At 52.4% G+C, this 26,849-nt stretch overlaps 3 protein-coding genes across 7 annotated transcripts in view; 1 reads left to right on the top strand and 2 right to left on the bottom strand.

Moving 5' to 3' along the window:
• Positions 1–26,849, top strand: part of LOC149869885 (uncharacterized) — a 499,172-nt gene that overhangs the window by 453,190 nt on the left and 19,133 nt on the right. The window lies entirely within an intron of this gene.
• On the bottom strand, positions 538–15,668 carry LOC149869888 (uncharacterized). The gene is made up of 3 exons (XM_090035034.1): positions 15,641–15,668; positions 14,798–14,982; positions 538–14,302 (listed from the first exon to the last, which is right to left on the bottom strand). The coding sequence occupies exons 1-3, from the start codon at positions 15,666–15,668 to the stop codon at positions 13,193–13,195; spliced, it is 1,323 nt and encodes a 440-aa protein (XP_089891160.1). The 3' UTR covers positions 538–13,192.
• Positions 14,963–26,849, bottom strand: LOC149869887 (uncharacterized). 5 transcript variants are annotated; one of them, XM_090035305.1, is made up of 5 exons: positions 25,641–26,618; positions 24,535–24,707; positions 23,914–24,040; positions 19,187–19,304; positions 19,058–19,075 (listed from the first exon to the last, which is right to left on the bottom strand). In XM_090035305.1, exons 1-4 carry the CDS (start codon positions 26,023–26,025, stop codon positions 19,273–19,275), a joined length of 717 nt encoding a protein of 238 aa, XP_089891431.1. In that variant the 5' UTR covers positions 26,026–26,618; the 3' UTR covers positions 19,058–19,075; positions 19,187–19,272. The 5 variants fall into 5 exon arrangements, with proteins under 5 accessions (XP_089891433.1, XP_089891431.1, XP_089891432.1 ...); XM_090035307.1 differs by lacking the exons at positions 19,058–19,075; positions 23,914–24,040 and adding an exon at positions 14,963–14,982 and having other exon boundaries at positions 25,641–26,849; XM_090035306.1 differs by lacking the exon at positions 19,058–19,075 and having other exon boundaries at positions 19,184–19,304; positions 23,966–24,040; positions 25,641–26,693.

The raw sequence follows: 26,849 nt of genomic DNA, 5'->3' as shown, positions 1-26,849 counted from the left end.
CCTATGCCGCATAGAGGGGGAGGATCACCTCGTTGGCCCTGCTTGTGATGCATTTATAGATGCACGAGAAGGTACAGTTAGCCTTACTGACTGCTTCCTCACATTGGTGGTTCACGTCCATCCTGGAGTCAACAATGAGTCCAAAATCCCTTTCTGCCACCATGTTGAAAAGAAGGGTGCTCCCCAGCCTATAGGCGTGATGCTTGTTCCTTCTCCATAGACGCAGCACCTTGCACTTGTGTGCATTGAATTCCATCCTATTCTTATCCGCGCACCTCTGTAACCTGTCTAGATCTAGCTGTATTCTGTCCCTCTCCTCCAGCGTGCCCGCCTCGCCCCAGAACTGAGTGCTGTCAGTGAATTTGGACAGCATGCTTTCCACACCCACATCCAGATGATAAAGATCTTGAACAATACAGTCCCCAGGACCGAGCCCTCGGGGACTCCACTGCCTACATCCCTCCAGGTCGAAAACAACCTGTCCATCACCACTCTCTGCGTGCAACTGTTGGCTACAAAGGACCAACTCACAGGATCCTCATAAAATTCCAATTTATTGGACGGACGCAAAAGTCAGACCATAAACATTGGTGCTGATCCCCTCAGACACACACACACACACACACACACACACACACACACACACACACACACACACTCTCTCTCTCTCTCTCTCTCTCTCTCTCTCTCTCTCTCTCACACAGTAGCTAGCTATAAACACTAAGCCCCAGTGTCAAGATATACCTATCCCCAAGCGCTGGAGTCTGCCGTAGATGGCCAGTCGAGGCTTCTTTCAGTGCAATGTTGCTTCAGAAGGGGGTCGCCGGCTGGTCCTTCTGGCTGGACAGGCAGGGTGCTGGTCAGGTCAAAGAGAGCACCCTTGGGGGTCATTCTTGGCTGCCTTTTATCCCTCTCTGGCAGACTTTGGTGACTCCCCAGTTCTCAGGCTTACCCAATCCAGAGGTCATTGACCTTGAGGGGTGTCCCTCTTGGTAGCTGCTGGATGGCAGCTGTCAGCCCCAGGGGTCACGTTCACAGGTACGTGCAGTCTCAGGAGTCTGTTGATGAATTTTGATTGATTCATTGCTGTGATGAATAGAGCTCGGGAAATGGTTGATCAGGGGGTATTTCAACCCCAAGGGTCTGTTTCCAGTCTTGATTAGTTCAAACTGGGGCTTCCATACCTTTAACAGTGAAATTTCAGGGAGTTCCTGGCTCTGTATTGATTCTTTCCCCTCTTTAGTCTGTGGTATGTAGGTGTTAATTGTGGCTCATTAACTTGCTTAACCAGACTAGCTATTGCATTACACAATCAACCAGGATTCATTCAGGGACCCACTCCATACAGAGATTCCTGCCCTTGCTAACATTGTTACATGGTACAATTTACTTTTAAACTTAAAGTACATTTGTAAAAGCATCTACAAGCTCTATTTTCACTACAGGTACACCTTATATAAAATAATAATATAATAAAAGACAAAGAGAGAGGAAGGAAGAAAAGGTACAAAACAGACAGCATCCCCAAAAGGGGGCAACTACTGCAAAAGGGGCATTTGCCATATGGAGGAGCTTCACATTTGAGGTGGTGGGGGCAGGTAAAAAGGTTTCTTGCAACACAACCATCTAGCCATTTTGCCACCCATCTGACTGTGTAGGCATCAGTGCCACAGTCACCTAGTTTTTCTGAGAGAATGTGGTGGGAGACCACGTCAAAAGCCTTCTTAAAGTCCAGGAAGATGACATCCACCCCGACACCCTGGCCCAGGGATTACCTCCCCTGCTGGGCCCTTGCAGATGTGCTCCTTGATAATTTTCTCAAAGGTTTTCCCAGGGACTGAGGTAAGACTGACTGGCCTATAATTGCCGGGTCCTCCTTTTTCCCCTTCTTGTAAATGGGGACTACATTGGCCCTTGTCCTCCCGGCAGATGTCTGGTTAGTTTAGGTTACCCACGTCAACCACATCCCTTGACTTCACAGCCTCCGTGAGCTGACCTCAGAATTCCTGATCCAGCTCATCCCCGTGGTGAGGCGGTCTGAAATAGAGGCCCACTAACAAGTCCCTTTCCCCACGACCCCCTTGCATTCCTACCCAGAGCACCTCAGTTAGCTCCTCTTCTAAACCCATCCTGATCACTGAGGACATGCATTGCTCTCTGACACGGAGCGCTACACCCTCATCACTTTACCCTGCTCTGTCTCATCTGTCAGCCTGTATCACCCAATGTCCACTGCCCAGTGGTTGGTGGCAATCCCACCAGGTTTCCATGAGCCCCACTAGGTCTGGGTTTTTGCTAGCTAGCAGGAGGGCGAGTTCCTCCTGCTTATTCCCCATGCTTCAAGTAGGGCTCTGAAAAACAGAAGCATTTTGTTTTGACCAGCATTGACAGAACAGTGTTTCCTTTCAACTTGGTAGCCTCTTCAGTAGCCTCAAATGGTAGCCTCTTTTGAGGGCATGACGCTTGCCACATTTCAAGAAGATAGGTGCTGGGGGTTCAGAGAAACTGCACCCCAGTCTTGAGAGAAAAACTCATGTCACTTGTATGTGTGAAGCCACAGCAGGGTGAAAACTGCAGGCTTGCTAGCCCTTATGGAGTCAATGAAGCCTGACAAATTTCAACAAGATAGGTGCAGGGGGTTCAGAGAAATTACACCCCAATATCTTGAGAGCCAAACTCCTGTCACTTGTATTTATAAAGCCACAGTGGGGTTCTGGGGCCCGGCACCTCTGGCTGTCAGCAGGCAAAAGTCATGACGTGGGCGCTTGTGACACTGTGTCTGGCTTGGGGCGGGGAGGAACCCCTGCAGGCCTGGCTGCCAAGCCCTGCCGCGGCCACAACGAGATAGGTGCAGCAGGGCCTTGACTCAGTCCGTCAGTGTTAACAATGGCAGGTGAAAATAACATAGCTGAATCAACAGCAATAGCACCAGCGGTAGCCAAAGAGAACGGTCACACGGCCTTTCTTCTTATAAAGGAGCTGGCAGCAAGCAGTAAAGATGCTGTGTTGGATATGTTACTCGTAGTGTGTATGATGGCCTAACTTGTGTTTTTATGTTTGTATGTTTATTATGAAAAAAAATGGAAGTTAGAGAAATATATCTTAGGCAGCTTTCAGGTTGAAAAACCCTGTTGCTAGGCTGAGGAAGTACCTGTAGTTGGTGTGACTCCTTGTCCTGGATGGAAGGAATAGTAAAGATGCCTGAGACCGGCCTGGCCTGCAATGCAGGCAAGAAAGGCAGTCAGTGAAAATGGAAATGGAGGCATCAGGTGGTGAGGGACAGGCTGGGATGGGGGGCAGGCGGCAAAGGGGGATGCAGCAGCGCAGGTAAAAGTGAAGAGGTACCTGGGGAGTCAAATGTCCGGCAGGTTGCAATGTGTCCGAATTCCACTGTCTAATCTATATCAAGTCCATGGTCACAGTCTGGACACCCTAGCTGTGAAGCAGATTTTCCTAATGTTGAGCCTGAAATGAGACTGAAACAATCTTCCAGGAGTTTGTGACCATTACTCCTAGTTTTCCTCAAGGGTGCCCTGGTGAACAGTTGTTCACCGAGGCCTGGATGTATCACAGAATCATAGAAGTTGGGTCGGAAGAGACCTTGTAGATTCATAGATTCATAGATACTAGGGTCGGAAGGGACCTCAGTAGATCATCAAGTCCAACCCCCTGCATAAGCAGGAAAGAGTGCTGGGCCTACATTACCCCAGCTAGATACACATCCAACCTTCTCTTGAAGACCCCCAGGGTAGGGGAGAGCACCACCTCCCTTGGGAGCCCGTTCCACACCTTGGCCACTCGAACTGTGAAGAAGTTCCTCCTAATATCCAATCTAAATCTGCTCTCTTCTAGCTTGTGGCCATTATTTCTTGTAACCCCCGGGGGGGCCTTAGTGAATAAATACTCACCAATTCCCTTCTGTGCCCCCCTGATGAACTTATAGGCAGCCACCAGGTCGCCTCTCAACCTTCTCTTGCAGGAGGCTGAAAAGGTCCAGTTTCTCTAGTCTCTCCTCGTAGGGCTTGGCCTGCAGGCCCTTAACCATACGAGTGGCCCTTCTCTGGACCCTCTCCAGGTTATCCGCATCCTTCGTGAAGTGCGGCGCCCAGAATTGCACGCAGTACTCCAGCTGCGGTCTGACCAGCGCCCGATAGAGGGGAAGTATCACCTCCTTGGACCTATTTGTCATGCATCTGCTGATGCACGATAAAGTGCCATTGGCTTTTCTGATGGTTTCGTCACACTGCCGACTCATGTTCATCTTGGAGTTCACTAGGACTCCAAGATCCCTTTCCACCTCCGTGCTACCCAGCAGGTCATTTCCTAGGCTGTAGGTGTGCTGGACATTTTTCCTCCCTAGATGCAGCACTTTGCATCTTCTCCTTGTTGAACTGCATTCTGTTGTTTTCTGCCCACTTGTCTAACCTGTCCAGGTCTGCTTGCAGCTGCTCCCTGCCCTCCGGCGTGTCCACTTCGCCCCATAGCTTAGTGTCATCTGCAAACTTGGACAGAGTACATTTCACCCCCTCGTCCAAGTCGCTGATGAAGACATTAAAGAGTATCGGTCCAAGCACCGAGCCCTGCGGGACCCCACTGCCCACACTCTTCCAGGTCGAAACCGACCCCTCCACCACGACTCTCTGGGTGTGACCCTCCAGCCAATTCTCCACCCACCGGACTGTGCAGTAATCCAAGTCACAGCCCCTTAACTTGTTCACCAGTATGGGGTGGGATACCGTATCAAAGGCCTTCCTGAAGTCCAAGTATACGACATCCACCCCTCCTCCTGCGTCGAGGCGTTTTGTAACCTGGTCATAAAAAGAGACTAGATTGGTCAGGCACGATCTGCCTGCCACGAACCTGTGCTGGTTTCCCCTCAGCATAATTTGTCCTGCCGGGCTCTCACAAATGTGAGCCTTGATAATTTTTTCAAAGACTGAAATCTTTGAAAATCTTCAAGTCTGATCTTCAAGTCTGACCCCCCGCCTGGGCGGGAGAAAAGCCTGGACTCAAATGAGTCCAGCCAGGTAGGCATCAAACCTCTTCTTAAAGATCCCCAAGGTAGGAGCCAGCACCACTTCCCTAGGAAGTTGGTTCCAGCTCCTAGCTGCCCTGACCGTGAAGTCATTCTTGCGGATGTCTAATCTAAACCTACTCTCTAATAACTTGTGTCCATTGTTCCTTGTCATGCCGGGGGGCGCGAGGGGAAACCGTGTCTCCCCCAAACCCTTCTGGTCCCCCCTAGTGAGTTTACAGATGGTCACCAGGTCCCCCTCAGCCTTCTCTTGTGAAGGCTGAACAGGTTCAGGTCCCGCAGTCTCATTGTAGGGTCTGCCCTGTTGTCCCCAGATCATGCGGGTAGCCTCCTCTGGACCCTCTCCATGTTGTCCACGTCCCTCCTGAAATGGGGCGCCCAGAACTGGACGCAGTGCTCCAGCTGTGGCCTGACCAGTGCCGCATAGAGGGGGAGGATCACCTCCTTGGACCTGCTTGAGATGCATCTGTGGATGCAGGACAAGGTGCAGTTAGCCCTGCCAACTGTGACCTCGCATTGTTGGCCCATGCTCATCTTGGAGTTTATAATGACTCCAAGATCCCTTTCTGCCTCCGTGCTCTCAAGAAGGGAGTTTCCCATTCTATAAGTGTGCTGCTGGTTTCTACTGCCCAAGTGCAGCACCCTGCACTTGTCAGTGTTGAAACGCATCCTGTTTATGTCAGTCCACTCCTGTACGCTGCTGATGTAGCGGTAAACTGCTACCAGCTCCCCTCTCAGCCTTCTTTTTCAGGCTGAAGAGTCCCAGCTCCCTCAGCCTTTCCTCATATGGCTTGCCGTGCAAATCTCTGATCATATGGGTAGCCCTTCTCTGGACTCTCTCAAGTTTTACCACATCCTTGTTAAGGTGTGGAGCCCAGAACTGGATGCAGTACACCAGCTGTGGTCTCATCAGTGCTGGGTAGAGCCGAGTAGAGCAGGAGAATCACTTCTTTGCAATGGTTTTTGCTGGAGATGCATCAATTGATGCATGCCAGCGTATTGTTGGTGCTGCTGGCTACAGTATCGCACTGTCAGCTCATGTTAATGCTGTGGTCAATTATTACCCTCAGGTCTTGGTGACAAGTGATGGAGGATCTTCAGTCCTGCTGCCTGATGAGTGGCAGCAGTTGCACAAGCACCTGTGTCATGAGTTTTGCCCGTGAGCAGCTAGGGGTTGTCCCCATTATACCCTATGGGCGAAACGTCAAAACAGCATAGAAATAGCGAAACATTTCTACTTGACTCGTTTTGTTTTTAGGCTGTTTTGACCATATCAGTTTCATTTTGATTTCCCTGTTTGAACCTTGAAACAGTTTGAAACAGCATCGAAACAAAACTAGAGGTGCAATTTCGCACAGCCCCATTGCGTTCCTATATAAACTGAAACCTGTAGGTGTGGTGCAGTGATGAGATTTACAAACCCAATAGAAATATGCCCGTGTGTGTAAATAAACTCAAAAGCATTGGTGTGGTGGATATTGATGAAGATCTGAAACAAAACCGGCACAAGGACTGACCCCTGGGACATTCCACTTGATGCTGGCTGCCAACCAGACATCAGTCTATTGATTGTTACCCTCTGAGCCTGGTGCTCCAGCCAGTTTTTTATCCACCTTAGTCCATTCATCCAGCCCCTACTTCCTTAGTGCCTGCCCCTGCCGATGCTAATATCTATAAATCGCCCAGGATGCCACATATCGTGGGGGGGGTGGGCAGGGGGTCTGGCATGCAGAATCTGTCTGGACTATTTGTCAAGTTTCTGGAATGGCAATGATAAGAAATAGGAAAGCTACCCCAAAATATTAAAGTGTTAAGAAGAGGTGCCACACTCCCTCAGTTGCAAACTTACCATTTGCTCCTGCTCCCACTGTGCTGTGCTCCGCAGTTCTGACCGAGGTGCTGGGTCCAGGGTGTGTGTGTGTGGCCGTGGGGAGGGGGGAGCACATACAGGACCCGTGTTGGCGGTGGTATGTTCGCAACCACTACCACGGGGTAGTACAGGACAGTGTGCATTTGGCAGGTATTGGCTTGCTCCATTGTTTCCCTTTCTGCATAAGTACTACAGGCACGTGCCTTGCCTGCAGTGCTGGGCAACGGGGTGACATGCCCCACCTACTGACCGGCCGGGGACCCCCGCAACGTGCTCTGCTTGCAGCAGCTGTGGGAGCAGGGGAGTGGGGCGGAGGTGCAGGACAGGGGGTGGGATGAGCTGGAGCAAAACAAGAGAAAACAAGCAGCCGCAATTAAGAGGGGCATCTAGTGGACAAAAGGCCTGGACTACAAACATAGCGCAGCGCCACCCGGTGGAAAAGGGGGTAATTACACATCTGTGAGTGCATTAGTGTTTGCACGCAACAAATCCATGGACACGCCGCTTTAATTCGCAGCAAACCAAAGTAAACTACACCCGAGCAGTTTTACTTGAGTGTGCTGAGAAGTAGGGCTGTGCAAAATGGACGTGTTCCGTTTCAACGCTTCAGCGGGACAGCATTCAGTTTCGGCTGTTGTTTCGAGTGGAAGCAGCTGTTCTGCATTGTTCCGTCAAAACAGTTTCGCGTTTTGAGCCCGTTTCAACGTTTCACCCATAGGTGGTAATGGGGAAGGTTGCAACAGGCTATACCTTTGTCCTTTCTGGCCTGATTTTGATGAAATGTGCAGGAATAGTAGCCCCTTCTACAGGCATCAAACCTGCCAAGCTTCAAGGAGATGGGTGCAGGGGAGTTGGAGAAACTGCACCCCCTGAAGTCTTGAGAGCAAAACTCGTGTCATGTGTACAACTTAAGCCACAGTGGGGTCAAAACTGCAGGTTTCCTAGCCCTTGCTGATGCAATGAAGCCTCCCAAGTTTCAAGGAGATAGATGCAGGGGTTGGCAAAAATGCACCTTAAGAGTGGTGGTGGACGGGTCATTTTTGACCTGGAGGGAAGTTGGCAGTGGGGTCCTCCAGGGCTCAGTCCTCGGGCCTGCACTGTTCAATATATTCATCAGCGATTTGGACAAGGGGGTGAAAAGCACCTTGTTCAAGTTTGCAGATGACACTAAGATGTGGGGAGAAGTGGGCACACTGGAGGACAGGGACAGGCTTCAACTAGATCTAGACAGGTGACAAGGGTGGATGGATGAGAACAGGATGGATTTCAACACTAACAAATGCAGGGGACTGCACCTGGGGAGGAACAACCAGCACCACACCTACAAGCTGGGGAACTCCCTTCTCATGCACACAGAGGCAGAAAAGGATCTTGGACTCCAGATGAACATGTACCAACAATGTGGGGATGCAGTCAGGAAGGCCAACTGCTCCTTGTCTTGCATTCATAGATGCATCACGAGCAGGTCCAAGGGGGTGATCCTCCCCATCTATGCGACCCTGGTCAGGCCGCAGCTGGAGTAATGCATTGAGTTCTGGGCGCCGCACTTCAGGAAGGATGTGTCCAGCATCGAGAGGGTCCAAAGGAGGGCCACTCGCATGGTCAGGGGCAGCAGGGCAGGCCCTGTGAGGAGAGGCTATGGAACCTGAACCTGGTTCAGCCTCCACAAGAGAAGGCTGAGGGGGGATCTGGTGGCCGTATATAAACATACCATGGTGGACCAGCAGGGAATGGGAGAGTCCCTGTTCTCCTGAGTGCTACCAGGAATAACTATGAACAACGGCCATAAGTTGATGGAGAGTAGATTCAGGCTAGATATCAGGAGGCACTATTTCACTGTCAGGGCGGCTAGGAGCTCGAACCAACATCCATTGCAAAAAAGTGATTGTCCTACTCTACTCGGATCTACCCAGCACTGATGAGACCACAGCTGGTGTACTGCATCCAGTTCTGGGCTCTGCATCTTAACAAGGATGTGGTAAAGCTTGAAAGAGTCCAGTGAAGGGCTACCTGTATGATCAGAGGTTTGCATGGCAAGCCGTAGGAGGAAAGGCTGAGGGAGAAAAGTGGATCCGGCAAACTATAGGCCCATCAGCCTGACCTCTATCCCAGGGAAGGTGTTTGAAAAGTTTATTAAAGAGGCCATCCTTAGTTGACTGGCCGACGGCAACATCCTGAGGGATAGCCAGCACGGGTTTGTTGCGGGTAGGTCTTGCTTGACCAATCTCATTTCCTTCTATGACCAGGTGACCTATCACCTGGACAAGGGAGAAGTGATTGATGTCATATATCTTGAGTTCAAAAAAGCCTTCGATCTGGTATCCCGTGATCACCTCTTGGTGAAACTGGCCAATTGTGGCCTGGGTCTACTACGATCCGCTGGCTGGAGAACCGGCTCCATGGTAGGACCCGGAGGGTAGTAACTGATGGCAGTCAATCGTCATGGTGCCCTGTGACCAGTGGGGTCCCCCAAGGCTCTGTCCTTGGACCCATATTGTTTAACATCTTCATTAACGATGTGGACATTGGAGTCAGAAGCAGACTGGCCAAGTTCGCTGATGACACCAAACTCTGGGGTAAAGCATCCACACCAGAAGACAGGAGGGCGATCCAAGCTGACCTGGACAAGCTCAGCAAATGGGCAGACGAGAACCTGATGGTGTCTAACACTGAAAAATGCAAGGTTCTCCATCTCGGGAGGAAAAACCTGCAGCACCCTTATAGGCTCAGCAGTGCCACGCTGGCTAGCACTACGGAAGAAAGAGACTTGGCAGGAGACAACAAGATGAACATGAGCCTGCAATGCGATGCTGCGGCTAGTAAAGCGAGCAAAACGCTGGCTTGCATCCATAGATGCTTCTCAAGCAAATCCTGGGACGTCATTCTCCCCTTGTACTCGGCCTTGGTGAGGCCACAGCTGGAGTACTGCATCTAGTCTTGGGCTCCATGATTCAAAAAGGATGTGGAGAAGCTTGAGAGAGTCCAGAGGAGAGCCACGCGCATGATCAGAGGTCAGGAAAACAGACCATATGACAACAGGCTGAGAGCCATGGGGCTCTTTACTCTGGAAAAGCACAGGCTAAAGGGTGATCTGACGGCCACCTATAAGTTTATCAGGGGTGACCACCAGGATCTGGGGGAACGTCTGTTCACCAGAGCGCCCCAAGGGATGACGAGGTCGAACGGTCATAAACTCCTGCAAGACCGTTTCAGGCTGGACATAAGGAAGAATTTCTTTACTGTCCGAGCCCCAAGGTCTGGAACAGCCTGCCATCGGAGATGGCTCAAGCACCTACATTGAACACCTTCAGGAGCAAATTGGATGCTTATCCTGCTGGGATCCTATGACCCCAGCTGACTTCCTGCCCTTTGGGTGGGGGACTGGACTCTATGATCTTCTAAGGTCCCTACCAGCTCTAATATCTATGAAATCTATGAAACTATCAAACTATGACTGAAAGACATCTGATCTTCCTTCAATGAACCAACCAGTTCTGTGATGTCTGGCCAGCTGACAGAGAAGTGTATTCACAGGACGGGTAATATGCATATATAATTGAATCGGTGGCTAAAACTTTGTCTGTATGTATACCAGTGGTTGATACTTTGCAATGATCAATAAACGGATCTATTTTGGAACTAAAAGATTATCACTGGGAGAAAGATTAAAGCATATTAAGATAACATCAATCCTGTTTGCTTGCTCTCTGTTTGGCAGTGGAACTTTCCCTCTTGTTCCTCAGGCAAAGTAACACTCCAAAGCACCAAATGATCAAACAGCACCAAATGATGCTGGACAGACCTGGCAGCACCGAGGGCCACTGAGAAGCTAATGGAGGGGAAGGTCACTGCAGGGGACGTAGGTGACAAGTCCACCTATCGAGTCACACCACCGTCACCATCTCCAGTTTGCTAATGAGATGTCATCTGCCTTCCATTCCTCCACTGACTCTTGTGCTGCCTTTTTTCTACTCAGCTAAAGAAATTCAGCTAAAGAGATGATCCAAGCAGCGTACGGGGCCCTGCCCCTAGACGCAAGGAAGCCACAGGCAGATTTGGTGGCAGGCGGGCCGTGGGGGATGAGGGGGGTAGCAAGTGGCTGGAAGTGAAGCTGGCGACAGCACAGAGTTGCCAGACCGCAGCACTCATCCAGCTCTGTGGGGCCTTACAAAGTACAGGGTCTGGGGCAATCACCCCGATTCACCCCACCCTAGGGACGGCCCTGTCCCTGAGTATGGAGCATTACCTGCCTGTGAAAGCACCTGCATCCTCTCTTCCTTCTTCTGAACCAACTGAACAGACTGGGCTGTAGTCTACTGGTATGAGACTACTTCCCTGGATGCAGACACTGGCAGCCCAGTCTGTTCAGTCTATAGCAGTTTCTTGCAGACTGTGATGGGAATGTGCAGGCCTGGAAGAGGGAAAAATGCAGTGGGGAGGAACGGCACGGTCAGGGTGGAAGGCAAGGAATGCTTCCCCAGCATGAAATCTCCTCCTTCCTACAACTCCAAAGTCTCACATACAACACCCTGGGACCAGCAGGGAAGTCAAAGCTAACAGTAAGCCAGAGACAGTCCACGGGTGTAATCTGGAGCCAGCTGTCTTGGGAAGGGCACCTATTGTAAAGACACTTCTTCTCCCCCTGGGTGCACTGCTTGCTTTTAGAGAATGATGGGGTCACACAGGCTCCAAGGCTGATGCAAAGAACATCTCTGTGGTGGGCCAGTAGGGGGTGCTCCTGCGCCCAACCACCTTCCAGGCTCCAAGTACCTCCCTGGGGTGCCTCATGTCTGGCCCACCACCTTGCTGGAGCACACCTGCAAGCAAGGGGGTAATACTGCCACCACCCAGGGTCTAGACTGATCCTGGCCCAGTGCCCCCTGGGAAACAAAGGCCTAGTAGTCTTTCAGGGGTACTTGACCCATTGCAAGAACTTGGGGTGCTTCCATTAGTTTGAAGCACAAATAGTGGTCTCCCTCAGGCAGCTGAACCAAGGGAACACCAAGGCATAATCTAGACCCTCTCCCCATAAGTCTGCCACACTAGGCACTAAGGAGAACTTTTTTGGTTACAAGCAGTAGGTTTGAAATAGGATACATAGCAGAGGAAAATCAAAGAAATCCCACAGAGCAACTAGTGGCATGGTAGACTTTGATTACACATCTGTTACTACAACCTATATATCTAGTTTGCTCTCAAGTAGCTTACTCACAAGTATCATCTAGAGGCAGGTGGAGATTCCCTCTGGATGCAAGCAGTTCATTGATCAGGAGTTTCAAGACAGAGAGTGAGTTTCAGATGGTCTGGCTTCTCTCCAAGTTCTCATCATGGCTACTGCCCCTCCTCCTGGGTAGTCCATAACTAATATAGACCTTATGACCTCATTTACCTGATCCAATGAAGGCCAGCAACCGTTGGCTGCCAGACAAACAATTTGCATCACTGGTTGCCAGGTAGACTGGTGGAGGTGTCCCCCTCTGCAGTGACCATAGGAACCAAACTGTCAGATAGAAGTGTTTGTGGGGAGAGAGAGATGGTATTCTGCCACAATCTCCTCACAGGTTCCCCCAGTGTCTTTGCAGGCTTCTGACTGAGGTGTTTCCTTTTACCCTTCACCCACATCAAACCTGAGAGGCCAGCCTCTGTGTCCTTTGGGTTTTGCAGTGCCCTAGAAAGGCTAAACCAAGGGGGAACTGTTGCTGCAGGCCCCCGGCATGAGACTGCTTCCCTGGATGCAGACACTGGTGGGTGCTGAGTAGGTGTACATCCCCAAACCCCTTCTGTATTGCTGGCAGAATTATGGACGCTCCCGGATAGGGATACACTGGTGCTGGGCTAGTTTGGAGGAGTGGAGGAAGCATTTCACGTTCTCTGAGCACAGATGTGGCTTCTGCTGTGTGGATACACTGGTGCCAGGACAGGGGAAGGATTAGATGACGCTCTTCCCATACTGAGCACTATTATGGCTTCACCCTCATGTGAAGAAGTTGGTGTAGAGCCCAGCTGGAGGAGTGAGTGAAACTCTTCCCACACTCTGAGCACTAATATGTCTGCTAACCCGTGTTGGTAATCTGGGGCTGGGCCACGGCAGAGGATAGGTTGAAGCTTTTCCACAACTCTGAGCACCGATATAGTTTCTCCCGTGTGGATGAGGCAGTGTTTGGTAAAGTAACGGAAATGAGTGAAGTTCTTTCCACACTCTATGACCACTTATGTGGCTTCTTCCCTGTGTTGATACAGTAGTGCCAAGCCAGGTGGGAGGACGGAGAGAAGCTCTTCCAACACTGTTAGCACTCATGTGGCTTCTTTCCTGTGTGGATACGCTGGTGCTGAGCCAGGCTGGAGGACTGAGCAAAGCTCTTCCCACACTCTGAGCACTGATGTGGCTTTTCCCCTGTGTGGATACGCAGATGCTGAGAGAGGCTGGAGGACTGAGTAAAGCTCTTTCCACACTCCAAGCACTGATGTGGTTTCTCCCCTGTGTGGATACGCTGGTGCCGAGCCAGCTCGGAGGAGGAACTGAAGCTCTTCCCACATTCTGCGCACTGATGTGGCTTCTTCCCTGTGTGGATACGCTGGTGCCGAGCCAGTTGGGAGAGGTAAGTGAACCTCTCTCCACACTCTGAGCACTGATGTGGCTTCTCCCTTGTGTGGATACACTGCTGCTGAGTCAGCCTGTCAGAGTTAGCAAAGCTCTTCTCACACTCTGAGCATTGATATGACTTCTCCCCTGTGTGGAGCTGAGCCAGGGTACAGGTCTGAGTCATGCCCTTCCCACACTCTAAAAACTGATGTGCCTTCTCCCCTGCATGGGTACGTAGGTGCTGAGCCAGGTTGGAGGAGTGAGTGAAGCTCTTCCCACACTCTAAGCACTGATATGGCTTCTCCCCTGTGTGGATACGCTGGTGATGAGCCAGGTGGGCAGACTGAGTAAAGCCCTTCCCACACTCTGAGCACTGATGTGGCTTCTCCCCCGTGTGGATACGCTGGTGCAGAGCCAGCTGGGAGGGGTAAGTAAAGCCCTTCCCACACTCTGAGCACTGATGTGGCTTCTCCCCTGTGTGGATGCGCTGGTGCTGAGCCAGGCTGGAGGAATGAGCAAAGTTCTTCCCACACTCTGAGCACTGATGTGGCTTTTCCCCTGTGTGGATACGCTGGTGCCTAGCCAGGCTGGAGAAGTAAGTGAAGATCTTCCCACACTCTGAGCACTGATGTGGCTTCTCCCTTGTGTGTACTAACCAGTGCCTCGCCAGGTCAGAGAGCTGCCTGAATTTCTCCCCACACTTGGTGCAGTGGAGCCACACACACTGGTGCTGGGCCAGGTCTTCCAAGCAGATGAAGTTCTTCCTGCACTCACTGCATTGGTGCCTCTTCCTGTCTAGGGGGTTGCACTGGTCCTGGAAGCAGGGAGAAAAAAGGGGTGGAGATCTCACCACTCTTCGCACAGCTGTGCCTAACGCTTCCCCCTCTGCACATGTAGCTGCTTCACCAGGTCTGTGGGGCACACAGAGCTCTTCCCCCATTTGGTGAAGCAGTGGGGTTGCTCTCCAGAATGGGTCTGGCAGTTAGCAACCAGGGCAGAGGCAAGTGAATCTCTTCCCACATGTGGTGCATACATGGGACTTCTCCCCAGTCTACCTTATCTTATGAAGAGCCAGGAGTGATGGGCACTTAAAAGCATTTCCTGACCTTCAGGTAGGAGTGAATTCTGCCACTGTGCTTGGAAGTGAGCTGCTGCTTCCCTCTGAGGTCCCCCCACTGTCTTGGCTTGGATGTAGTGCATCTTTCCAGTGGCTCTTAAGGTCTCTCAGCTCCACAAATTCTTGCCTGCACCCAGGGCTCTATCTAGATTCTTCCCCTTCTCCACCCTGATGCCCAACTGGAGATGGTACCTGGCTCGTGGCTACCTTCTCCTTCTGCTTTTGGGACCTCCCCTGACTCTCGTGCCATGGCTCCTTCTCACGTCCCAGGGAGTCTGTCTCACCCAAACTCCCTGGGGAAGTCTGTGCTGGCTCCAGGTCTGCGGACTCTTTCACAGGAGGCTGCTCCTCAGCTCTGCTCAGCAGCCTGGCACCTCCTGCATGGAAAAGAGAAACTCCACATTAGTTACTACCCTGCTGGCAAACGGAAACACTGCTATTGCTTCTACTGTCGTGCGCCTCAGAGCAGGCCTGGACCTTGGCATTGTGTTCCCTCAAGAAAGCAAGGTTTTCCTACCAAAACCCCAAGTGCTGGAAGCATGGGTGGGGCAGGTCCCTGTTGTGGGCTAATGTTCCCTACTGAGACTCTCAGAGTATCTGCCCCAGCTGTCTATAACATACCTCAGGCTCTGTTGGGACAAGCAGACATGGGATACGTGCATTATTGCAGTGCCTGAATAGCTTCATGCTCTAAGGGGCTGAGGATGAGGGGAGGACGTAGAGCTGTGTTGGTCTCCCCTGAGAGGAGCAGGGCTGTGCTTCCTGCCTGCTTCCAGGGAAAAGGTCTTGTGTTGGAAATGCACACATGGAGCTTTCCTCTGCTCACCGGTCCCAGGAGTCTTCAAAGGCGCTAAGGCCTTGGCATGAACTTGAACCAGGACTGAGTCTCAGGCTTCATGACACTCAAGGCCCCAGAGTGGAAATTGGAAGGGGTGTTACCTGTCAGCTCTGTGATCCTGAGGGAGCCCTGGCACCCAGCTTGATGGACTTACAAAGGACTTTTTCTATCCCTACTCCCTCCCACACACACCTCACCTAACCAGCAGAAAAGTTTAATAGGCATCTCAGGCCATACATTCCCCAGTACCACTATGGGAGGCCTATTTAAACTTATTTCATAGATTTCATAGACATTAGGGCTGGAAGGGACCTCGGAAGATCATCGAATCCAGCCCCCCGCCCAAAGGGCAGGAAGTCAGCTGGGATCATAGGATCCCAACAAGATAAGCATCCAATTTGCTCCTGAAGGTGTTCAATGTAGGTGCTTGAACCACCTCCGATGGCAGGCTGCTCCAGACCTTGGGGGCTCGGACAGTAAAGAAATTATGTCCTGAAATGGTCTCACACTAGTTTATGACTGTTCGACCTCGTCATCCCTTGGGGCGCTCTGGTGAACAAACGTTCCCCCAGATCCTGGTGGTCACCCCTGATAAACGTACAGGCGGCCATCAGGTCACCCCTGAGCCTGCACTTTTCCAGGGTAAAGAGCCCCATGGCTCTCAGCCTGTTGTTGTAAGGTCTGTTTTCCTGACCTCTGATCATGTGTGTGGCTCTTCTCTGGACTCTCTCAAGCTTCTCCATATCCTTTTTGAATTGTGGAGCCCAAAACTGGACGCAGTACTCCAGCTGCGGCCTCACCAAGGCCGAGTACAAGGGGAGAATGATGTCCCGGGATCTGATCGAGAAGCATCTATGGATGCACGCCAGCGTTTTGGTCGCTTTACTAGCTGCAGCATCGCATTGCAGGCTCATGTTCATCTTGTGGTCAATGCTGACCCCCAAGTCTCTTTCTTCTGTAGCGCTATCCAACGTAGCACTGCCGAGCCTATAAGGATGCTGCAGGTTTTTTTCCCAGGGTGGAGAACCTTGCATTTATCGGTGTTAAACACCATCAGGTTCTCGTCCGCCCATTTGCTGAGCCTGTCCAGGTCAGCCTGGATCACCCGCCTATCTTCTGGCGTGGATGCTTTGCCCCAAATTTTGGTGTCATCGGCGAACTTGGCCAGTCCGCTCCTGACTCCAATGTCCACATCATTAATGAAGATGTTGAACAATATGGGACCAAGGACAGAGCCTTGGGTGACCCCACTGGTCACAGGGCACCACGATGAGTGACTGCCATCAATCACAACCCTCTGGATCCAACCACAGAGCCAATTTCCCACCCAGCGGATCGTGGTGGACCCAAGGCCACAACTGGCCAGTTTCGCCAAGAGGTGATCATGGGATACCAGATCGAAGGCCTTTTTGAACTCAAGATATATGACATCAATCTCTTCTCCCTTGTCCAGGTGATAGGTCACCCGGTCATAGAAGGAAATGAGATTGTTCAAGCAAGACCTATCCGCAACATACCCGTGCTGGCTGTCCCTTAGGATGTTGGCGTTGGCCAGTCCATTAAGGATGGCCTCTTTAATAAACTTTTCTAAGATTTCCCCAGGATAGAAGTCAGGCTGATGGGCCTATAGTTAACCGGATCCACTTCCCTCCCTTTGATTGACTAAACCTCGGTTGCTGGGTTAGGGAATGCTGAGGCAAGAGCCCGAGTCAGATGGGGTATGGGCAACATTTAAACAATGGTTAAGGGTTCATCACAACATCCAGCCTGTTGCAGCCCTGACCACAAATGCTGTCATACTTTTCCTGCAATGACTGGTGGAAGTCCTCCCAACAAAGTTTATGAACACTCCAAGTAATCCCCTTAATTCTGTGAAAAGACTACAGTAAGATCTGAAAGTCATGCTAAGCTGAGGCTTATTCACAACAGGCAAAATACACAACACTGATGCCGACTTCACAGTGCAAGCATACGTAGGCCATCTGAGAAGCCCTTCCAATATATCTTCTATATTCATAATAATTTCACACTGGCTCCTAGGTGTCTGGTTACTTCTTAAAACTTCACTTTTTTTTTTTTTAATCAGTTTCTTAAGATGTTCCAAACGAGATAACCCTTTGTCACTGAAAAATGCAATTCGTTTAAATTGAAACTGCTTATGTAACAGGATTTTCCCTGTCAATGACAGCTTGAGACCCTCTTGATTTACACAATTAAAGGAACTCTGACACCATACCCTGCTGTTCTCGAGACGCTGGGAGAAACAGATCATCTCTTTCCCTCACCCGTTTAATCTTCAACAATCATGCTTGGAACTTTTCCTGTCAACAAAACACCCGAATGCCTTGGAACGGTGAGATCCCAGCTCTCTCTTTCTCTCTCTAGGCATAGCTTTCTGAACCTGAAATTTTTATTTAAGCTTGAGCTAGGTCTCCCCAGATACACAATAAACCAGAGTAATATTGTAATTGTTTTTGTTTGTTTTCCCTTGCATGTGTATTACTACTAGTACCATCATAAGTTTTATATACTTAGCAATAAATAACTCTTATAGTCAAACTGGTGACAACTGGGTGTATTTTTCCTTCTCTATTTCCGTTTCCCCACTTGCTGTGCAGCAACACTTCTTTTACCGAAGCCAAAGATCCCTGTGAAGCCCAGAAATACCATGGGGCCACTCATCAAGAGACTACCACTACTAGGACAGTTAGGTCAAAAGATTGGGATGTGCTGAGTTTGAGGCACAAAGGGGATAATCCTATAACAGCTGACTGACCAAGTTTAGCTCAGATGTGCCCTGATGAACTGAATGCTGGCCCATGAGGGTATCAGCTGGACACCCAGCCTGATTCAGATATTCTGTTCATCTGTATGCTTGGTGTGCGTCGTGTGCGTGCGTGCGTGCGTGCGTGTGTGTGTGTGCGCGCGCACACGTGCATTTAACTGATTTGGTAGTTGGAGGAACCCAGCCCTATTGAAACCAAGTCCTGCAAGATAGCTCCATAGAGGGTAAAGGACTTGCAGAAGGGAGAGGTACAGGTCCATACAGAAACACAAGTAACAGAAACAGCACACTGATAGAATTACAAAGACCCTAGAAATGCAGCCCTACTTTTCTTTTGGAGGCCGCTTTTACTGCACACTGAGCAGCAGCTTCTCTCCAGTGCCACCACTGCTAAGCCAGGGCCCCAGCACTGGCTGCAGGCTTGCCCCTTGAGGCTGAATATCAACAGCAGCTACATCAGAAAAGTAAATGTTGCTTGTTGCAGGGAAAAATCAGCTTCTCCCGCTCACCACCACTGGGTAGTTTTTGATGTAGCTTCCAGAAGCCCGTGCCACGCCAGGTGGCTCTGTGGCACCATCACCACTGCCTCTGGGCTGACCTGTGCAGCAGCAGTGACAGTGCAGACCAGTCGCAGAGCAGCCCAGAGGCAGCAGTGCGCAAGCTACAGGGCAGCTTGGTTAGTCGCACGTAGCTGCGCTAGAAATTGCCTGGCAGCAGCAAGTGGCCCTCACAACCATACTCCTTAGGGGCACACCGATAACAGATTTTGGGAGCTCCTGCTGCTGCATACAACCCGGCATGGCATGGGGGGGGCAGGGCATGTGTCCCCGGATCCACAGTCAGTACCCTGCAATAGTAGCACAGGGCAGGCTTGCGGTTTCCAGGTCCTACTGGCACTCTGGCTATGTAGCTTTAATAACAGCAAAGTCGGGTTGGGAGGGGGACAGACACAACTCACCTGCAAGTACGTCTTCTGATCTTGAGATTTCCCCAATGTCCTCATCTTCACAGACCCAGAACTCCACCTGTCCTCGCTGGATGCTGCTAGATTAAGTCAGGTGTGGGACCTTGAAATCCTGTTTGGGCAGTGATTAAAGAGAATTTGTGACTGGGTACTAGATGCAGAATACAGCCTGGATTTGGGCAATAGATCCAATGAACTCAAGGTGTCTACTAGGGCCTTGATGGACAAGGGAGGATGGGCATTTAAGATGAAAGAGAAGGCACTGCAGGGAGAAGCCTTCAAGAGATAACAGCCTTTGTCACCCAGCTGGATGAGGAATGGTCATAGGAAATAAAGCACCAACTACTCCCCATTTAGAAAGGGCATTAAACTGACAGAGTCACCAGGGATAGATAAGGAGCTGCATGAGAGGCACAGGAGGGACACCAGCTCACCAACAGTTAGCACCAACCTAGTGAGGGGAGGGGCTGGACATGTTTAAGTCAGCAGGCCCAGATGATCTTCCTCCAAGGCTGCTGAAGGAATTGGGCTGTCTCACACCTGAACCGCTGGCATGAACGTTTGAGCACTTGTGGTGCTCACAATAGGTCCCAGAGGACTGGAAAAGGACCAATATGGTCCCAGCATCATTATAGGCTCGGCAGTGCTACGCTGGCTAGCACTACAGAAGAAAGAGACTTGGGGTCATCATTGAACACAAGATGAACATGAGCCTCCAATGTGATGCTGCGGCCAGTAAAGCGACCAAAACGCTGGCGTGCATCCATAGATGCTTCCCAAACAAATCCCGGGACGTCATTCTCCCCTTGTACTCGGCCTTGGTGAGGCCGCAGCTGGAGTACTGCGTCCAGTTTTGGGCTCCACAATTCAAAATCACAGAATCATAGAAGTAGGGTCGGAAGGGACATTGTAGATCTTCAAGCCCGACCCCCTGCCTGGGCGGGAGAAAGAGACTGGACTCAAATGAGTCCAGCCAGGTAGTCATCAAGCCTCTTCTTAAAGATCCCCAGGGTAGGAGCCAGCACCACTTCCCTAGGAAGTTGGTTCCAGCTCCTAGCTGCCCTAACTGAAGTAGTTCTTGCAGATGTCTAATCTAAATCTACTCTCTAATAACTTGTGTCCATCATTCCTTGTCATGCCAGGGGGCGCGAGGGGAAACAGCGTCTCCCCTAAACCCTTCTGGTCCCCCCTAGTGAGTTTATAGACAGTCATCAGGTTCCCCCTCAGCCTTCTCTTGAAGGCTGAACAGGTTCAGGTTCCGCAGTCTTTCAGTGTAGGGTCTGCCCTGTAGTTCCCGGATCATGGATCCCCTCCGCTGGACCCTTTCAATGTTGTCCACGTCTCTCCTGACATGGGGCGCACAGAACTGGACACAGTACTCCAGCTGTGGCCTGACCAGCGTCGCACAGAGGGGGAGGATCACCTCCCTGGCTGTGGGATGGATGTGGAGAAGCTTGAGAGAGTCCACGTGCATGATCAGAGGTCAGGAAAACAGACCTTACGATGACAGGCTGAGAGCCATGGGACTCTTTAGCCTGGAAAAGCGCAGGCTCAGGGGCGATCTGATGGCCACCTATAAGTTTATCAGGGGTGACCACCAGGATCTGGGGGAACGTCTGTTCACCAGAGCGCCCCAAGGGATGACGAGGTCGAACGGTCACAAACTCCTGCAAGACCGTTTCAGGCTGGACATAAGGAAGAATTTCTTTACTGTCCGAGCCCCCAAGGTCTGGAGCAGTCTGCCATCGGAGGTGGTTCAAGCACCTACACTGAACACCTTCAAGAGTAAACTGGATGCTTATCTTGCTGGCATCCTATGACCCCAGCTGACTTCCTGCCCTTTGGGTGGGGGCTGGACCCGATGATCTTCCGAGGTCCCTTCCAGCCCTAATGTCTATGAAATGAAATATATGATATGAAATTTCTTTTCAAAACCGGGAGGAAGAAAGATCTGGGTAACTATAGGCTGGTTACTCTCACCTCTATCCTTGGGAAAAACTGTGAAAAAGTTATTAAGGATCACATTTGGAAGAGCCCGGCAGAAAAAAATAATGCTGAAGGGTAACCAGCATGGATTCATAGCAGGTAGATCCTGCCTGGATCCTGCCTGACTGACCATGTTTCTTTTTACAACTACGTTAGAAAATGATTCGATGCAGCAGTCGAGGTACATATCATTTACTTGGATTTTAAAAAGGCCTTCAATATGGTGTCTCATCCCATTCTCATAGGTAAACCAAGCAGCTGCGATGTAGACGATTACAGGGTTAGGTGGGTGGCAAATTGGCTTATGGGATGCACCAAGAGAGTAGTGGTGGATGGGTCGGTATTGACCTGGAAACATGTGGGCAGTGGAGTCACCGCCAAGGTTCAGTCCTTGGGCCAGTGCTGTTTAATATCTTCCCCAGTGACTTGGATGAGGGCATGGAGAGCACTGTCCAAATTCATGGACAACACCAAATCATGGGGCAAAGTAAACATACTGGTGGTTAGGGAACAGATTCAGGTGGATTTGGACAGTTTGGAAATGTGGGCAGAACAGAATAGGATGCAGGTTAACAAAGATAAATGCATATTATTGCACCTAGGGAGAAGGAATCTCCAACACACTTACAGACTGAGATGACTTTGTAAGCAGCACAGCAGCGGAAAGGGATCTCAGAGGCCTAGTTGACTCCAAGATGAACTTGAGTTCTCAAAGTGACGAAGTGATCAATTAATCTAACCACATTATATCATGCAGTGGCATGTGCACTATGAACAGATCTACAGAGGTGATATTTCCCCTCTATGCGGCACTGGTCAGGCTGCAGTTGGAGTACTGCATCCAGTTTCGGATGCTGCACTTCAAGAGAGATGAGCGAAACCTTGAGAAGGTCCAGAGGAGGGTTACTTATATGGTTAGGGGCCTGCAGGCAAAACCCTACCAGGAGGGATTGAGAGACCTGGATCTCTCCAGCCTCCACAAGAGAAGAGGTGATCTACCGGCTGTCTACAAATTCATTGCAGGGGGGCAGCAGGACTATGGAAAACTCTGTTTAGCAGGGCACCCCTTGGAGTAACTAAAAACAACAGCCACAAAGTGACGGAGAGCAGATTTAGGTTAGACATCAGGAAGAACTTTTTATGGTAAGGGCTGCCAGAATCTGGAATGGGCTTCAAGGGAGGTGGGGGTCTCCCCTACCTTGGAGGTCTTTAAGAGGAAACTGGACAAGCACCTGGCTGGGATCTTCTGACCCCGGTGCTCTTTCTTGCCCAGGGCAGGGGGTTGGACTCGATGATTTCCTGAGATCTCTTCCAACCCTAACCTCTATGAAATCTATGATGTACTAGGGAGCAAAAACAAAGCTTTCACTGTTTTCAAGGTACCAAAAAGAAGAGATATTGGACACACATATGGTTGGGTAACATTCATCTTATCAGTGAAATTCCAGGAAAAGTGAAAATTAGCTTAGTGAAGGGAATTAACGGCAGTGAAAAGCATACATGACAAGTGGCTGACACTGAGACTTATTTCTGGGAGAGAGAGTAATTCATCATCACTAGGGAAAGGAACGGATGATTTCATAATAAGTGCAGCTGCAACTCAGCAATCATGCCATCGATTGGGAAGATCATCTCAGCGGGGGTGAGGAGAGCACGGGTTGGGTTGGCAAGCACTGCAGGTTGAACACCAAGTTCCTGGGAGTTGTGTATGGACAAGAAGGCAGAAAGAGACATTTCACAGCATGGGAAAGGCCATAATTTAGAAATGGTCTAGATGGTCTTTGCCGAGCAGGACAAAACATTGAAGCACTTCCCTCAGGAAATTCTCTGGGGCAAAGGGAGGGGAACAAAAGTATCAGAAAAGCAAACTGACCTAGTAAAAGCTCAGTACCTCAACCCTGTGCACAAGCCAGTACAAGCCCCTGTGTTAGACATTCTCTGGAAATGAAAACTGGTTTTCCCTAGGCCCTGCAGCTGGCCCACTTCTTGTCATCACGACGATGGGTATCTGATAAGCAGAGGGATTTTAGGAAGAGCACAAGAAAACTTCTGAGAGGGGCAGAGGGAGCTGGAGAGCACAGGTTGTAAAAAAAAAAATACAACAAAGACAAGGTCTCCTGTTGACGGATGTTAGGAAGGGATGTGGACAGGAGCTTCCAGGGACCTCTTGGCAGACAAACCTGGGATACACAACGTGTACGCGTCGCTAAAGGAGCAGGAGAGGAAATGCATCATCCCCTTTTGTAGCAGCAGAGGCTGGCAAGATTATCTAGTGACTTGTCCCAGGTCCTAACTAGAGGAGAAAGGGGATTTAGATACCACAGAACAGAGCATGCTAGGATTGTTAAATGTGTCTGGAGAGGACACGCAAGGCCAGACAGGGAGGAAATCAGAATCCTTCCCCAAGGAACAGCTCTTAGTGTATTTGTGTACAATGACTTGGAGACGATGTGAATGTGCTGAGAAGGCAAATGGAGATCATGCTGCCAAGAAACTGCTGGAAGAACCAGAAGTGACAAGATGGGGAAGGCACAGGTGAAGGCGGCTGGAGCAAATGAAGGAAGATCTGTCAGTCTGAAATGTGAGGGAGGCCTGACCACTGACATCAGTGGGGAAGAAGGGGATTTAAACCTCCAGCCAAAAGTTCATGAGGACGGGGCTGTTGGAACAGGGAGGTGACTACAAAACTGCAGCGTTCACATATCTCCGGGGGGAAGCAAGACCCAGAGCTTTACCCAGGGAAACGAGGGCTTGGTAATTCTTCACCATCTGCTCCTGGTAAAGCACCTTGTCTTCATCGCCCAGCAGCTCCCACTCCTCCCGGGTGAAATACACAGCCACGTCCTCAAACACCTCCCGGAGCTGCGGGCACAAGCGTTGCACCATCAGTGTCTCCTGGGCCAGCCGCCCCCAAACCCCACAGCCCTGTCTGCACTCACCGGGCACTACCACTAATTGCAACCTTAGCCACGACAGGTAAGGGGACACAACTCCCCAGTCTTCAGCTGACATGTGATGTGGATGCAGCTGTGGATGCAGGAGTTCATGTGCCGGCCTTAGCCCAGCTCATCCCGCTCTCTTTGCTCGGTCCTTTGCGGCAGCCTGGGCAGCACGTTTAGAGGCAGGGAGCCCCGGCTCCATGCACTGTAACCCGGCCTGCCCGCGCCAGCCCCCCTGGTATCTGCGCTCGGGAGGGAGCTCCTGCTAATGCAGCTCGGGGTCTTTGCAGCCTCCAACACCGCAGCCTTCACGCTCTTCAGGTCTCTGCTCCCCAAAGTCTTTACAGCACCCCGGGCTCCTCCTGCGCTCTGCCCCAGCTGCACTGCCCACCACAAGTGAACCGGGGCCCTGCTCACCTCCAAGCTCTCCTCCTGCTCTGGAGGCCTGCCCTGCCCCTTCTGCACTTGGCCTGGCGCAGGCCTCAGGGAGCTCCTCTCCTCCAGGCTCCCCGGGGACGTCCTCTGCCGCTCCAGCATCACCAGTCCCTCCTCAGGAGGCTGCTGCTCAGCTCCCTGCAGGGTCCCAGCACCTGCGGGTGGGAAGGGAGGGCACAGGTGAGCCCTGGCGCTGCTGGCACGGGGAAGCCCTGCTAGGCTCCTGCACGGGCCTGGGACGCGGGAGACGGAGGCGTCGGTGTGTGGAAGAGGGGGGAGAAGGCAGACTCAGTCCCGCAGCTCTTGCTAACAGACCTCCACAGCCACGAGGCTGGAGATGAGCCCCAGTAACTCTGTCCCAGCGCGGGGAGGGATCGCAGCGCCACGACAGAGCCTGCGGGGACACTGCTCCCTGGGGAAGAAGCTCCAGCGACGCTGGGGCCGTATCAGATCCACACGCTAAGGGCAGGGGAGGGGAAACGCAAGGTCGGTCTGCTCCCGGGCACGTGAGGGGATCCCAGGGGCACCAGGAGAACAAGAACCGCTGATCTGTGCAGCACGGACCCCACCACCGTGTTGTGGAAGGGGATTTCTGCACCGAGGGACGGTGCTCACGGTGCTGGGAAGTGGAGACCCACCGCCCCTTCCCTGCCCCTGGGATCGAGCCTCGTCTGGGCCTCCAGCCGGAGCAGCCTTTTTGTGCTGACTGCTCCCAGGTCTGCTCTGTTTCAGGGGAGTCTGCAGCAGGACGCAGGCCTGGGTTAGCTGCACCCGAAGCAGCCAGGTCTCATCTCCCTGTGACCCGCACCAGCCCCGTACGGGGCACACAGAGCTCGGGGGATGAGGACGGGGCAGGGAGCAGTGGCGGCTGGGGGGTGAAGGACACCACGACAGGCCCCGGGGAAGACGCAGCGTCTCTGTGCCGGGCGCTGCCCCCGCGCAGGGAGAGAGATCAGGGTCTCGGCCGGAGCTGCCCACCCCCGGGATCGCGGCTGTGCCGGCCCAGCGCGCGGCGCGAGCACGGCGGCCCCGTCGCTGGCACAGGCAGGCACCGGAGCGCGTCCCCCACGCCTCCCACCCGACCTCACCTGGCTCCGCTCGGGGGACGCGAGGCCCCGGCGTTTCCATCGCTCCCGACGGCTCCCGCCGCGGACCCCGGGGCCGGCCGCGCCCGCGGGGGCTGCGTGTCGCCGCAGGCCCCGAGCCCTCTCGCGACCTGGGACGAGAGCAGCGGTCACGGCGGCGCCGCGCGGGGGCGAGACGGGCTGGGGGGACAACGGTCAGCGCGGCCGGCCGGGGGGAAGGGCAGGGTGTGCGCTGCCACGGGGCCTCTAGCCCCCCGGGCCCGCACCGCGCGGCCGGCACCTCACCGGCGGAGCCCGCCCCGCTCCTGGCAGCTGAGCCCCGCCTCCTGCGTGACGTCACGCCATGTGTGCACGCGTCACGCCTTCTGCAGCCCCCCCCCCCGCACATTAACCCTTTAGTGCCCCCAGGCCGGCCTCAGTTTCCCCGAGCCTGCCGCCCGTGTGCCGCCGCCCCGAGGCCTCGTGCCTCAGTGTCGCGCGAGCCCGCGCCTCAGGTTCCCAGGGGCCAGTCGGCCCGGCCTGCTTCCCGCCATGTCCGGCCGCCTCCGGCCCTGCCCCCAGCCCCCCCGGCCCCCACCTCCGCACAGCTCGGTGCGGGCGGGGCTGGGGGGCCAGGCGGGAGCCGGTGGCTTGTATCGCGCCCCCCGATGAATTTCTGGCGGCCACAAGATCCCCTCAGCACCGTCCCTTCTGCGGCGGAGGCTGAAGAGATCCGGGCCCCTCAGCCTCCCCTCGTACGACCTCACTGCAGGCCCGGGCCGTGCGAGTGGCCGCCTCTGGGCCCTGGCCAGGCTGTCCGCGGCCCTCCTGAGTGCGGGCCCGGGCCTGGACGCGGGGCTCCCGCGCCCCGTCGAGGGGGAGCACCACCGGCTGGGTGCAAAGCGCTGCCCTGCGGCTCCACTCGGATCTGAGCTGAAGTGTGGGAGTCCATGTCCAGCGTGGTTGGAACTTGTTCCTCTTGTCCCCCCTCCTCTTCCTGCTCAGTGCATTTCTCCACGGACAGCTCACCCTTTTTTGCACAGGCCGAAATAAAGTTCAGGTATTATTAAATCTGTGGGGTTTCTCTTCCTTGCACTACTCATTTTCCCTGCGGGGCAAGGCATGGGGCGAAGGCTGCACCTCTGCGCATCCTTGTATCTGTAGCATGCTCTCCGTGCTGCGGAAATAATCTAGGGGAGTAGGCCTGAGCCGGGGTGATGGGGCGCCCTGGGG

Source organism: Crocodylus siamensis, chromosome 2 (assembly GCF_052110815.1).
Source record: "Crocodylus siamensis isolate JL-2025a chromosome 2, ASM5211081v1, whole genome shotgun sequence".
In the NCBI taxonomy this organism is placed as follows: Eukaryota; Metazoa; Chordata; order Crocodylia; family Crocodylidae; genus Crocodylus; species Crocodylus siamensis.
Note: the sequence above shows the minus strand (reverse complement) of the source record. Positions and strands in the feature narration are given on the sequence as shown.

Coding starts and splice junctions, on each gene's coding strand:
- LOC149869887 (XM_090035304.1), bottom strand. CDS start 26,025: ATGTGCGGGGGGGGGGGCTGCAGAAGGCGTGACGCGTGCACACATGGC. Junction 24,708..25,640: donor CGTCCCCCGAGCGGAGCCAG/GTGAGGTCGGGT, acceptor TCCCACCCGCAG/GTGCTGGGACCCTGCAGGGA. Junction 24,041..24,534: donor AGCAGGAGGAGAGCTTGGAG/GTGAGCAGGGCC, acceptor TTGTGCCCGCAG/CTCCGGGAGGTGTTTGAGGA.
- LOC149869888 (XM_090035034.1), bottom strand. CDS start 15,668: ATGCCTATTAAACTTTTCTGCTGGTTAG. Junction 14,983..15,640: donor TAAACTTTTCTGCTGGTTAG/GTGAGGTGTGTG, acceptor TTTTCCATGCAG/GAGGTGCCAGGCTGCTGAGC. Junction 14,303..14,797: donor AGAAGGTAGCCACGAGCCAG/GTACCATCTCCA, acceptor CCCTGCTTCCAG/GACCAGTGCAACCCCCTAGA.